At 37.4% G+C, this 15396-nt stretch overlaps 1 protein-coding gene across 2 annotated transcripts in view; it reads right to left on the reverse strand.

Moving 5' to 3' along the window:
• PDE7B (phosphodiesterase 7B) overlaps window positions 1-13218 on the reverse strand; it is a 166384-nt gene extending 153166 nt beyond the window's left edge. Inside the window, exons 1-2 of one of the 2 annotated variants that reach the window (XM_032443634.1) lie at window positions 13089-13218; window positions 12753-12867 (exon numbers count right to left, since the gene is read on the reverse strand). In XM_032443634.1, coding sequence (XP_032299525.1) covers window positions 12753-12773 — 21 coding nt within the window. In that variant the 5' untranslated portion in view covers window positions 12774-12867; window positions 13089-13218. Of the gene's footprint in view, window positions 1-12752; window positions 12868-13068 lie in introns of both variants that reach the window. The other variant, XM_032443635.1, reaches the window with a different exon arrangement.
• Between the last annotated feature and the right edge of the window lie 2178 nt (window positions 13219-15396).

A 15396-nucleotide genomic window follows, 5' to 3' on the forward strand; every position in this document is an offset into this window, starting at 1 on the left:
TGCCATGTACCAAATGCCACCAAGGCAGACCAGTTTCCCAGGGGATTTATTTTAAATTGTACTAATATACTCACGATCATTAAAAAGCTGGAATCTAAATGGAGGTGTAGCCTGATTTGTTGATGTGCTAGCAACAGGAAGGTAATTTTGTTGTACGTACTCATTTATTTGTGATCAAACATGCTGGGAGATATGGTGAAGCCTACAGAACCGCAGCATTAACCTTGTTATGTCAGAATGCAAGGTACCAGGGGAAGAAATCAAGAAGAAATTAAGAATAGAGTAGATCCCAGAAAGACTTGAGCTGTTAGGTAAATTGAAATACATAGACATTAGTCACCAGAGTATTAATTCACAAATTACAGAAAATACACAAAGTAGAAAGGCCAGGTTGATTAAAAAAAAATAAAAATTAGAGAAGGATTTTTCTTGTTATAAACTCAGAAATAAATCAAATATAAATACTAGAAATCATATTACTTTCTTCATGGAACATATACAATCCTCTTTCATACATGGTTCATTAGGACAAAGCTAAGGGGATTCAGCTTGTATCTACTGTGTTTCCTACATTATACATTTTTTTTTCATGATGCTTTGACTGGAAAAATGTAGTTCTCAACAGGCTGCCCAGGGAGCTTGTGGGTTCTCCATCTCTGGAGATATTCAAGACCTGACTGGATGCCAACCTGTGCACCCTGCTGTAGGGGTACTGCTTTGCAGGGAGGCTGGACTTGATGACCTCTGGAGGTCCCTTCCAGACCCTACAGTTCAGTGATTCTGTAATTATCATCTTCCCCTATCTTCTTTCATTTTGTGACTTTCTGTTAAATCCTCTGATTTTCCCTTAACATTGTATTTAATAAAATAAGTCATGAATGATTCATGATTATAAATTTTGTACTATTACAAAATTTTTAAACAGCAATAAAAATATTTCAAATCCACAAATATTTTGTCTCAGCTTTCCAAAACAAGCACAGAATAAATATTTTATTGGATTTCTAGAACAGTTAAAATAATTGAGCAGTTATTGATTGCTAGTGCCATAAGCTGACACTACGAAGACCTACAAAGACTGTGGAACTTCTTCAGTATTCAGACACTCCTGTATGGTATGTAAAACCAGTCACAGGATAGAATACATTGTTGAAGAACTAAATAATCCAAACCATTTTAAATCACCATTTTCCACTGTAATAAAAACAAAAACCCTCACATGATCATATTACTGTTGTTGTGAAATGAACTGTTCGCAGGTACTGCCATTATGGTGTTGTTTTTTTTTTCACATATCAAAGAAAACTGCAGTTATAAATTCTTAAGGTATGTTAATGGTCCTAATATCTATACATAATGAGACATTCAAACAGGGTGAATAAGTGAGGTTAAAAAATGACCAAGAGGGGATAAATAACAGTCCTCATCACTGCTTGTTCTAAAATAATCATAATGTTTCCTACATTATTCTCAGATTTCTTTTTTCTCTTTTACACTTTGGTCTCAAGGATGAAAATTCTTCAGTGTTGCAGATGGTAGGTCTATAGCTTATGACTGGTTCTCTCACTTATTCTTCTTTAAAAATGTGATGATTTGCTTGAAATAATTGAAAGAAACAATATCTATCTTCTGCAGTTGAAAAGGGGATTGCAGAGGGATATGATAATCCTGTTTCTTATTAGCTCATTTTGAAGTTTTACAGAGTTGTCTCCTATTCAAATAATTCTTACCCTGACAGTGGAGAGAGACTTTACGTCAACAGAGTGGTGGAGTCGAGCATTGTGAAGAAATCCTGTTAAGTAGCTGGATGCAAACTCCTAATAACCATGATGTTGAACAGACTAGTTATTTCTCATGGCAGCCAACGTATAAATGTTGGAGATCAAAAGATTAAGGCTCAATAAAATTGAGAAGAAATAGAGATGAAGTACACTCAGCATCAGCAATTTACTATGCAGTATTAGACAGAGGAAGGTGCATTATTACAGACGTTAAAGATAAGACATAGTGCAATTTTTCCCTATCTTTCTCTGTATCCACCCTTTCCCGTTTCTTCCTCCTCCACCCTTTCACTCACTATCTGCACACACCCTGCCACTGCCTTGTCAAGCAGATCAGGGGCTTTTTGGGCAGAGATGATGAAGTGTTGTAGTTACGTGGACCCATGCAGACTTGCTGGGTCAAGTGACTGAAGAAAGCTGCACTACTATCAGAACTAAGGGAACACTCACAGCTGTTTTGGTTGCTATAGTGAACCCCCAGGGTATGCAACGTTTCCACCTCACCTGGAGTTGTGTTTTGTGTTCTGTGTGTGTAAGGTAGGTGAAGTGAACCCTTAATTTTGACCATAAAATAAATAAATAAATGTTTGAGATATTTCTGTCTCCAGTTTGTAGAAAGAACACCATGTCCCTTGGATACACTGTAAGTTTCCATAACAAACTATTTGTTTTAATAAATGGCCAAATTTCCATTATAAAATATTGTCAAATTAGACTGCTTATATAAATATTAAGTTATTCTGCATTTTCATACACAGAGAATAGAAGACCGAAAAATTACACTTAATAATTAATTTCTTTAACAGCTTTAAAATTGGGAGTGACTAAAACTTCCATCTCCAACTCTTAAAAGATATTTATATGCAGTTAGGGAAGCCATTTAAAGAGAAGGTAACTCCTAATACATTCAAGTTTGCTGAGCTGCTTGTGGGAAACAATATCTTACCTGATTGAATCTCACTAATCTTACTAATATATTACATGCAGTACTTTTGTACTACATTGACACTGCCACACAGCTTTGCATCATAGAGCAATAGCCTTAAATAATCTCTTAGCTCAATACAATTTTTCCAAGGTTAGCATTTCATCCGGTATGAGTCTGAACACTGTATCATGTTTCTATTTGGGATCTTAAGTCTCTGAGAATATCTGTACTTGCCTTTCTCCCCTTCACTCTGTTACCAGTCTTAATCAGAAATGTTTCTGAAATTTCACAGTAACCCAGGAAATACTTTCCCATTCTGCCTGCCCTATAGTCTGCCTTATGATGATACATCATTTTCCTGTAACAATCTGCTTAGAGTTCAAAGGGACGGTGTAGATGTAACAGGCCAGAATCAGATGACAGAAAAAAAAAATTCTTTTATATTTCCATTAAAAAAACAAACAAACTGGTTAGAAATAAAATTCTTTAGTTTAGAATGTAGAAATTATTAAGAAATGAGATAAGCCAACTTTGCTGGAGTTTGGCTTTTTACTCTGAAGAAAAAACTAGTAAAAAAAAAAAAGAATTGGAAGTTTAGGTTGACTGAATTTCTCTACCTTCTACATGACTTTCCTAAGAGTTCCTATTCCAGCCGCAGGGGACTGCAGGAGGAGCACTTAAGATTTGTGGGAAAGATGCAAAGGAACAGGACTAAATCACCCTGTGATATGCAGGTACTTGACTGTGAAATGCAATGAGGGCAATTCAAGTGACAAGCAGATAAATACACCACCACTGTTGCTTTTGGCAGAAGTTTCTAGTGGTGGACTCTTCAATGATTCTTTTCCTGATAACCTGGTTGCTGAAATCTACATCTATCCTAAACTTCAGAATTACCCTATTGCTCTCTGCAGTATAGATTATTTGTTAATACTACAGAAAGATCTGGAGAATGTAAAATCTGAAGACAAACCTATGAATCTCATCTCCCAGTAGGAAGCAGTAGAGCAAATATGTCTACAGGGTTATTCATACTTAACTTTTTATTGCAAATTAGCTAAAACAAAGTTTTCCCTCTGCTGCACTCAAGTGGTACTTCTCTGTAGAATTCGATGGTATGAGAAGTCAGATTCCAGTCTGTTAGAGGCTGACTTACAACAGTGTCTTCATAAGCTATTTATCATTATTTGCAACATGGACAATAACTCCATGGTTTGTTCAAAGCCATTAGAATTGCTTGTGTTGAACTTAAAAAAGTCTATAATGGTTTAGGTAATGGATAAGATGCTAACATCAAATTGTGACTAATTTTCTGTCTGCTATGAGGAGAAACAGCACTAATTCCTGTGCCAAAACCTATAAATCAGCGTGTTGAGAAGGTAAGTTTCAGACAAGTGTTCTTATGGAAAATGAGGATAAGAGAGTCAAAACTGAAAAAAATCTCCTTTAATGCTATCTCCCAGAAAACATCTCTAGAAATTGAGTACCTCGGAGGCTTTTGAAGCTCTCCTAAAACTGGAGTTGAAGAAGGTCAACTGTCGAGATACTGTCAGCAGCTGACAATTAAAGGGCGGCTACAAAGTACTGAGAGCTCTCTGCCAGTTGCTTTCTACATTTTAAACATCTAGAGCTTTTGAGACCTTTCTAGAGAAAGAATCATTTATTTGCAAACTATTTTTCATCAGCTGCAATAAAAAAATTACAATGGCAAACGCAGAATTGCATGAACTGCTTTTTACTGTATCATTTTATGAAATACAAAGTAGTTTCTACTAGTATTTGGAAAAGAACAGAATTCAGTTCAGGCTCTTTCACATTAGTAGTAAACATTATTGAAAGCATAAATAAATAAACAAACAAATAAATATAAGGATTAAGCAAGTGATGCTTTGCATATCTTTACACTAAACCATGAATTCTAATTAAAAATCCTAATGCAGTGGAACTGAGTTGCAGTTGCATGATAGGTGGATGAGATGAATGGGAAGCTGCTCCTCAAGAGCACCTGACATGTTAAAATTTTATAATCCTCCCTATTGGTCATGATTGGATTTTTAAAAAATAAATGCTTGCTACTGTGTTTAAGCAAAAAATAAAAAGCAAACAGAATCCCACTGTCCTTTACTCTGCTGCAGAAGCCCTGAAGTGCTGCATGTAGCGGGAGGATGAGAAGAAAAGGAATACTTCTGTGGTGCATGCTCAAGCCTCTTTTTAAAGCAAGTTTATTCTAAAGATGAAAAGTGGTAATCGCTATGAGGAAATCTTAACATGAAGAAATAAGCTCGCCAGTTATTAAACAAATAAAGCATGAAGTGCTGCTAATTTTTCAATTATTTTCAAAATAAAAAGTAAGTACTACTAAGCCTATTGGGAGGAAGGTGAGAAAAGGATTGCTGAAGGATAAGGAAATTAGAGGCTTCAGTGAACATTAGAGCTTTTAATGCAGGCTCAATAAAATAAAGACATATCTTGACTTTTCCAAAAGATCAAACGATTGGAACGAGGTTTTTGATCACTTCTTCTCAATAGGCACCTATGTCAAGTAACTGGGTTTTAAAAGCCCCTGCGTCCCTCGGTCATCATATACAAGGTCAGAGTTCCTTAGTAGTGGTGAGATATTTATCCTCAAACTACATTCATGCTTTTCTCTAAAAATCAACAGTTTACTGTAATGAAAGCCAATGAAAAAGATAAAACACCAATTAGAAGGTTTTTTGGTTCAAGACAGGATTCATGTGTCACTTCAGCTATTGCAATCCAGATATTAATCCAATATTGCCTTACTTTCAAGCCATGTCTCTGCATGAAGCAGGGGGCTGCGACTCACATCTGTTCCCAGCACCCAGGAACACTGCTGTGGCCATCCACACTGGGGAGCCAGCACAAGCAGAAAGGGAACTTATACGTTTCTCTCCTCTACCCTCTTAGCAGTACAAAACACAGGTCACTGTCTACTTACTTCTGAGGAAGAAGGCAAAAATTGCTTTCCAGACAAGCTGAAATACAGTGCAGTTTTTTAGATGTGGTTATTTCATTTAAAAACTGAAGTGGGTTCATGCTTTGATGATGATATATAGCATGAACTTCAGTCAAGATATTTATATTGTGCTGGTTTTTGATACCATACTGTTAAAGAGATATATTTTGGTGGTAAATATTATTACAGCAGCCATAGTTTCATGGTTCATAGAGACAGGATGTTACAGTCTTGCTACATGAAAAATAGCTTGTGATACAGTGCCGTGAACTTTTGTCCCTAAGCAAAATTACCATTTTCCCACTGTTAATCAGCTCTTTAAATTATTACTTACATAGCTGTACCATCGCACCAGATCATGGTCCATACTGAACATAGGGTGAGATCTTCCCTGTCTGTATGACAAATATATATGCTTTCGCAAATGATTGTACATAAGCTAAAAACTAAGAGTGAGATTGCGACCAGATAAAATCTGGTAAACTTTTTTTCTTTTCTTTTCTTTCTTTCTTTTTTTTTTTTTTTTGTTCCACAAGAAATGAGAGAAAAGAGGTGATGGGAGGAAAGAAAAGAATTCATTGCAGTTTCTGTGGGCCACTGAAAGCAGCTTGACAGTACCTCAACTTTGGAGGAGTGGTAGAAAGCACTGGTATAAAACAGGTTCTGCTAAAGGCTAACAAGCCTAATATTTGACCTAGCTAGTGCAGATGAGTGCTTATAGTCCTGAATACTCAGTGGGTCTGATCTTTCACAGATATAAACTGATGGAGACCTATTAAACCTCGTGGAACCATGCCATTTTACACTCTTACACTCCAATCCAATTGGAGTCTTCTTTTTATCTTTCAGTGGTTCTGCTTTTTTCAAAGCAGACCTGCAAAAACAAAGCAACTGTGCACCTGAGGAATTTGCTTGGTAAAGAAACACATTCCAGTTTTATCTTTCCAACTGGGTCCTCTAGTTCACTGGAAAAACTGAAGACGATTCTCTTGTTAAAACAAAATAACAAACAAACAAAAACCAACACAATAATAGGATATGGAAAATACACTTCTTTCAGTACAATTCTCCTTCTACAATACATTATTTTCTATATCATCAAGTTTTGTAAGGGCATTTTCAGTGTACTGACAGAGAGCTCATTAGTAATTGTGTCCTCATTTCTACTACAACAAAAACGAACTCACTGTACTCCTTGAAGAAGAAAACCTCCCTCCTCTCCTTTGCTGATGTATGCAAGATCTCCTTTCTTAATCATGACTAATGATTGTTTTCCTGGCTGTCTTATAGTCTTCTGAAGGCAATACTGACTAAAATGGAGATACCATGACCAATTAAATTTATGACGGCTGCTTTGATGTCACTTGAACATTGCTATTAATAGACAGATATTGTAGCAGTGTGTGAAACAGAAATGCCTATAAATAAGTCAATTAAACCTACGTCATATCCCAGCATTGAAACAAATCAGCACAAAGTCAGAAGTACGCCAAGTGGCCCCATCTCTAACAAGACATCCTGCATCCACATTCATCTCTCCCTGAGTCTCTCAATGTGAGCAGTCCTCATCCAGACCAGAAGCCTGATACGCAGCAAGTCCTCCTGCCTAACCTTCTCACAATGTTAAGGCCAAGCATAAGTGGCAAACTGAGTGAGAGGTGAAACCAGAAGTCAGATGTTGCCCATATTTAGTATATTTCTGTGTGCAGCTACACACATAGGTAAGGCTCACAGCACTGCTGCACCCTCAGTTTCTGATGGAAAGTGAGTGATGCTCCTCTACAGAAATATTAAGCAGATGCTGCCCTATCAGACTCTAAGCAGCACTCCCAAGTCTATAATAGGCTCACAACATGCAAAGTGGAAAATATCTACACCCTTTGGCTGACAGCTGACTGCCTGGGAAAGTACGAAGGCATTTCATGTCAATAGATGTTCATTTCTAAAGCACAGCAACCACCTAGGAATTGATGGCTCTTTCCAAGGGATGAGCCCTTGCACTAGGGTGCTGCAGCATTGGCATTGGTGAGTGTAAAATGGCCAAACTGCAGAGCTCAGCCATCCTTCACAAGACAGCAAAACCTGAGCTGTGGGAGAAAGGCTGGGTACTGGGGAGGAAGGGAAGAAGAGCATGAGAGCGTAGACCCTTTCTTTCAGAACAAATCATGTGTGATTTTCAGATGGCATGAGCAATTACATGGTAGCAGTAGCTCAATTTAATCTTCCATTATTTCTCTAGTTAAAGTTGAGATTTCTTGATTTTACCTTTAAAGATGTGCATTCCTCAGAGCCATCTCTTAGTTACTGTACATTTAGTCAAAAACATGCTGACCTCCCACTTTATTCTTGGAAGGTAATATTCCCTTCCAAAACCTCTCTGCTACATCCAGATAGGTTAGAGTCATAGACTGCTCTGAACAACCACATAGAGAACGGTAAACAGGTCCCGGCAGCAATCGCTCCACAAGTGTGTTTTTATGCCTCCATGACAATTTGCTAAATTTAATTTGATGGGAAATTCTGTGCTGTGCTTTTAAAAAGTCTTACACTGCTGACATTAACACACACTGTAGTGAAAGATTAGTTGGTGTGTTTTCTCATACCAGGAATTTTTGTGGGTAACTAGTATAAACCTACCAGCTACAGAAAGAAAGCTCTGCAGATATCTTCTGCTAAATATTTGTTTCTTATTTTTAATATAATATACTCAAAGAAATATAAATCTTGCTTTTTTATTTGCATGCAGTTCTTTAGATAAACTATAACAAATTTGTCTCTCTATGTGACTGGGAGAATCCTAACTGCTCACACACATCTATTAAGAGGGAGAGATCATCAGCTATGTTTATCTATCCAGGCAACCTGGATCTCTTATTTGGCTGGACAGCAAACTAGCAGAGGCGTATCATATACCACCATGAGACTATGTGGCTTAAATAAGTAGCTAAACTGAGTTATCATCCATCCTCACAGTTCCCACTGGGAGAAAGAAAGGAATAAGAAAATCAAACTCAGTAGGGCCCTTACATCAGTTTAATTTCTATAGTTTAACACTGTAAACATGATAAAATGATAGCTAATTTTTCACGTTCTAAGAACAAGTGAATAATGTACCTCAAAATTACAGCATCATTGGATTGCAAATACCACAATATTAAATGTGTGTAAGGGAAGTGCTTAAATCATTTAGTTGTTGCCTTCTGAAAACTGACCCTACACCAACATTTTTGCTTACAAATTTGCTACTGATGTCTGCTACTGAAGTCTCTGGCAACTCCAGAGAGTTGCCCTCTCTTCTATCTGATCTGATCTCTGATTTCTTAATTTCCTATTTGAAAACTGGAGACCTTAAAACAGAAGACCAGTTTTGAGCACTGTGAACCCTAGCAATACTTATCTGATTCTGACACAGTCTGATACAACAAAACAGAAACGCTAACTTCAAAAGACCAAATACTGTTTTTCTAATGCTGCTGCTGTAGTTAGAATTGTAGTAAAAGTAGATTTAATAAGGGTTCTAAACAATTTTCAGCATGACAGAAGAATTCTTTTGTTAAATAATTTTTCAGAAATTGATATTCATTTTAAATTCCAGTAAATTAAATGAATTTTCTTAAGTAGAACAAATATAACCCATCTCTCTAGTACATACACAAAGCTAGCACTTCAGACTTGACAAATACCTACTGCTATCAGAAGACACGTTCTTTGCTTTTCCCCTTAATTTTACCAGTCTCTCTTGCATAATTGCATATAAGGGCTTTTGTAGTATCTGGCTTTACAGCTGTTGTTGCCTACATGGATGCACCTCAGACTGGTCAGGTAAATAAAAAGCATTAAAACTTCTGAACTGCTCTAGGCTATGGAGACCAAAAGTCAGAGTGTCCCAGTGACCCCAGGGTGTAAACTCTAAATAACATCAGTTCCACATCCCAAAGCTTTTGGCTGAAAAGTGTCTTTTTCACACTACATGCAGAGCCAGTGTTTGACTGGAAGTATAAAAACTGATGTCCCTGCAGGAATATGCTTATTTTCTGGCTGAAGAACAAGAAAAACGAATGCTATAATCCTAGCATACACAGGCCCATCTTCCACCCAATATGGATGTGGGAGGAAGAATACTGAGCTATCATTTCATTACAAAACACGTAATTTTGTTCTGGCAGCTGGTAAGACCCCAGCTGTCCCTTTCACTTTCACCCTGTGACAAACACATGGTGAGCTGTAAGAATTTCAAGCACTAAAATGGAAAAAAAAAATGAACACTAAGTTGCTGAGAATGCTTATTTGAATGGGATGTCTTCCTGGCTGTCCCAAATGACTTGCTTATCTGTTAGTCCCATTGCATCTACAGCTTTTGGCCACATATTTACAAGATCCCATGACAGATTAGGTATTAAACGTTTCTTATGATTTGTCTTTTGACAGTAACGTCTCGGTGAGTAGTTGGCATTTCTGCTTCATGCCACTCAAATAAAGGAAATCACCAGTACAAGAGAAGAAGTGGTTTTTTTGGTTTTTTTTTTTGTTTTGCTTTGTTTTTTTCTTCCTGATGAGACTAAAAAAGTACAAGAAAATCATGTATACATCATAAAATATCATTTTTTTAGGCTGTTTGTCCTTAAAAGATGCTTCACTATTGATAGAAGAACCACTGGGTAAGTGAAAAGGAATTTTGTAAGACTGAATGTCTCAATCATAATTCATCATTGCAATAAAGACACTACAAAAGAAGCTGGCTTTGATGACCTACCTAGGGATCTAGTAAGGGCAAGTTGAGAGCTGGGCTTCAGGAGGGAAAAGCACATAAATGGGGAAGAAGGGGATGAAACAGTTGCTGTCACATGCTATATTTATATACTGTGATGCAGAATTAAAGATTTCACAATTTAAAAGTGATCTGCAGTGCAGTGAATCAAGTTCACTACAGTGTGCATTACCCTGTTGGAATCACTTGACAGGTGACAGCACGTTCCCTCTACTGAAATAACCTCTGAAGGAGCAGCCATTATATTATAGGAAACTTCTGCAGTACACTCTTTTTGACACAATGTGACTCCAAATGCTAGGAAGCTTCTTATCCTCTGCAGAGGCCAACCTTATATTGTATTTTATTCTTGATGCTGACTGGAGAAGGTTCAGAGAAAACACTGCAGAGAAACTTTCATTAGAAAAGTAGAAACACAGTGTCATTTTCTCAACGGAAGTACACTTAGTATATTTACTATTCATACCACCAGTAGCAGCTGCTACAAAATACAGATTTCAGAGCTTAAAAATGAAGCTTCTCTCAGAAGATTTTGTTTATCTAAAAAGTGAGTAATTGAACTCTACAAAAAAGTATAAACCAATGTCTTCCAGACTGCCATTTGTAAATATGGTTATTTTCATGTAGCTATAAGGTTGTTCCTTGCAGAACAGATTGTAACCCCTCTAGATTGAGGCTTCCCTTGGTCACATTTACTAATGGATAATTGAACAATTACTACGTTAATCTTTCTAAACTTAGGCCTAAAGAAGTAGTGCTTTAGTTTTTAAAACAGCTGGCAACTCCCTTAAGATTTTGGGGAGGGCTGTGGAGGACAGAATGGCACAGGGATTACAGAATAATAGCTCAACCATCAGAGCTGGACTTGAGGTTGTTGCATGACATAAAAAAAATCATCCTTAAGTACCTCAGAACAGATGTGGCACTAAAGAGTCTATCTGTGACAAGCCTCTTTGTTTCTGTAGCCATCAGTAAAGACACAGCAGAGGAAATGGAGGAGCTGCAGTTATGCATTTGCAATACACAAAGTCCTTGTTTTCCCACTAGGCACTGCAGAATAGCAATTGTCCATTCACAGCACATATCACATCCTCTGCATTTCAGAGCTAATATTTTTGCAGTCCTTAAGCAGGCATGTTTGAGCCTAGTATGGTTAATTTTTGTAACCCTTTCAGGTACATTGCACAAGGTAGGTGTGCTCATGTTCTCTTCCTTGTCATATAGGTAGTTTCATCAGGTATAAATTTGAAAGTTAAACTAAAAGATTTTCAAATTCTAGAAGGTTTATATCTACAGTAACATCTCGAAGAGAGCTGTTTTGTTTCACAGATTGGGAAACTGCGAATACTGCCAGTCACTGAGCATACCTGTATTTTAATCCAGTTAACAAAGGAATTATTTTTAAGACCACATACACACAAGCTCTGACAAGTGGCTCCTCCTCTTGTATGTTAGAATCACGCTCCTGAAAACAATGTTAGTTTTATGCTAGCAGTTGCTTTCGCTTCCTGCAGCACACACTGGCCACTGTGCTGCTGCAATACTCATTCAAGGCAGATCACTAGCTCAAATATGAATTGAGCCTATATGCTCTTAAACTGGCATCAGGCTGCATTACTTCAACTTCCAATTAATTTCCACTTTTCTCAGGGTGAGTAGCAAAAGCTATCTGAAAACTGGCATGAATATAAGATTATCAGCTCTTTCCCTTCATACTGAGGATCTTCTCATCAGTCAAAGCACGGGCTTCTTAATTTCAAACTTATGAACTCCAACAAAGTAAAGCAGTTTAAAAAAATATAAACAAATAAGGTAGATATATTCCTAAAAACGAAGCTGATAATCTCTTCTACTCAATCTGTTTATTTCCAACTCCTTTCTCTGCTCTAACTCTCTGACGAACCCACAACCCCCCCTGTAAACCCCGGGATACAAATGAGTTTGTTTTCTCTTCCCTTCATCTAAGCCAACAGAGTCCCAGGTATCCTCTCCTGTCATAGAGCGGTCAGAAAATGCAATCACAAAGCAATCACGCTTCCCTCAGCAGATCAGAAAGGGCTACAGTAACAGATTATTTCTGCAATCTTCTTCTGCCATCACAGTGTTAAACCAACATAAGTTAGAATTCTCATCCAGTTTGAATAAAAAGGGAGGAAATTCAAAATCTTGTTGCTGTAGTAACTATCATCAGCAAAAATCTTTCCCAATAAATAATAGTATTATCTCCCTCTCCCTCTCACAGTTTTAGTTCCCCTTTAGAAATCATCATGCTGGCTCTTTTAGATTTGCTGTACATACCTCAACCATTAAACAAGACATTTAACCATAGTGGCAGTTCTGTGACCTTTGAATGCTGTGAAATCTCTAAGCGGTGCAGCTTGTTCATGAAGACTTGTACTGCAGAATCCAGTAACTGCATCCAGGATTAGGAATACAAGTAAATAACAGCAGCAACAAACACAGAAAAAAAAAAAAAAAAAAAAAAAAAAGGAAAAAAAAAAAAGGAAAAGAACCTCCCCAAGACCCCCAACCCAGCCAATAAACCACCTTAAGAAGCAAAAAATAAAAAATAAAAAATTAAAAAAAATAAAATAAAATCAGAAAGAGAGTGCACTTTTCTGCCAGTGTACGGACTGGGGTAGAGCTGAGCTTGCTGCAGTCAGCCTGTCTGTGTTAGCAAGCAGAAGGCCGTGCACGGCTGGGAGGTGCTGTCAACTGCCACAGGCAAGGGAAAGCAGACCAATCCGCTTCGGCACTGTCAGCTCGCTGGAGTGAAGCCTTTTCTGTTTATGTTTCCTCATTTCAGGAGTGACGTCAAAGGGTTTAGTCTTTCCTCTGCATGTGCTATTAATTTTAAGCGACTACTATGGGAAGAATGTGGCAGTGATTTAAGCAGGCTACCTTACTAAAAGAAGCCAGAGGCATAATTTGTCTGTCCTGGATTTAGCTTAGAAATACTTTATAATGAGAGGTACCAGAAAGATCCAAAATATCCACACAACATGGAGATAGCTATAAATATGCACATATATAGCGTAGAATCCTTAAATATTCCTAAGATATTTCCCAGGGAGAGCTGTTATCTGTTGGGGTTGTGGAACAAAATCAGACCTGATTCTGCCCTTGCCCTGAAGGAAATCAGGAACTGCTTCTCTGAATTCAGTGCTGCTACACCAGTGTAAACCTGGCAAAAGAGATAAGACCGAGCTACTGTATACATCTCTTTATCAGTCAGCACAAGCTATATTGCAAATTAGCAAACTCCTTTCATTATTACATTATGGTCTGCTTAAGGTCTGCTGCTCTGGGCAAACATCCATTCCATCAGCTAGTCGGAGCCCAGCTGTATTCTCCTTACAGCTCTGCCATGAGGGTTTTATTTCATACCAAAGTCTATGTCAGAAGGCAAGAGGCTGACTTCTTATGTTGCTACATCATTGGCAGAAGGGATGCTATGCAGCTGTAGCAGAAGGAAAAAACAAGTAGCATATGTCAAGGTCAATTAGCACTGGCAAAGAGGGGCCACACCAGCACAAGACAGCTGATAGGAGGTCAGCTGGTAACAATAACTGTTTAACTGTCTTCATCATTTTAATTGTATTGATTTGCTCTTCCAGGGATTCCTTGCAAAGAGATTGGTTTACTATTCATGGCTCTCTCCTAACAACTCCTAACAGTCTAACAATTAATTTTAAAATTCGTATAACTGCTTTTGAAAGTGGACAAGCTGATAACTCTCAGTGACCCACAGAACAGGTGGAAAAAAAAAAGAGTAGTGAGAGCTTCTCCAGGAGAATAAACCCATGACAATCAATTGATGCTATCACACAATGTTCTGGAAAGGCCAAAATATTTAATGATTAATTATTTTTTTTTTTCTTCACAGAGAATTCTGTCACTGCTAACATAACCATCTTCAGCAAGAAATACAAAGGGTTGTGGTGCTGTAAATGCTAGAATAACATGTTAAAAATATGTTAAGTAAGTTAGTGATTTACAAAATCAATTAGAGCTCATTAGCTTCATCTGACTGTGCTTAGAAAACTGTATGAAGCAATCTGGAACATATAAATAGGAGTATTATCTCTAATACAAAGAAAATTATCACATTCATCTTCACTCAGCATTGGTAAGTGCATGGCCAAGCACTCCACATTGGGGAATCCTCTTCAGATACCAGTTTAGGGAACATCAGCTGAAAACTATATAGCTAAGTGGAATGATTCCAATGAGAATGATCAGATCTGAATGATCTTATATTTTTTAGTTCTGTCCTGGTTTCACCTGGTGCATTATCAACATTTTGCTCCAAAACACAGAATCATACCAACTAGCATGATGGAAAGTCAACTCTACCTCAACTGAAAACTAAACAGGTCCAAAAAAAAGGAGTGTTGTTAACAATTATGAACTGTCTAAAGTATACATTTATTTAAAATAAAAAAATAACAGAGCAAAACTCCAAACCTAAACACGACTCCAGTTAATTCCTGGTACAGGACACATTATTTGGCCTTTAAAATCTTTTAGAGGCTTCATAACATTTATATAACTGTGACTTGTCTCAAACTCTGTTGGGCATTTTTTAGGAGAGTTTCTACACTCTCTGAGGACTCATATTAGGAATGTGACATTACAGACAATCAGGGTCCTCTGTCCAGACGTGTTCTGGCTCTGTACAGAAGTAGGTAACTGGCAATGAGGAGAGAAATACATTTTCTCCACATTCACTGTGGTTAGAACAAGTAATTTGCAGCAAAGGTAAGTTATTGGACGTGAGGGAACTAAAGGTAGGAGAGCAAAATACTGAAATAGGTTGGCAGTGATAGTCCAGAGTGTCCTATTACGAGCTATTTTTAAAAGTAGGGTTAGGCAAACATCATTCACAAGCAGTTTTATTATAGGTACTACTTTGGAATATAGGCACAAGGGGATTTATGAA

Source organism: Coturnix japonica, chromosome 3, assembly GCF_001577835.2.
Source record: "Coturnix japonica isolate 7356 chromosome 3, Coturnix japonica 2.1, whole genome shotgun sequence".
In the NCBI taxonomy this organism is placed as follows: Eukaryota; Metazoa; Chordata; class Aves; order Galliformes; family Phasianidae; genus Coturnix; species Coturnix japonica.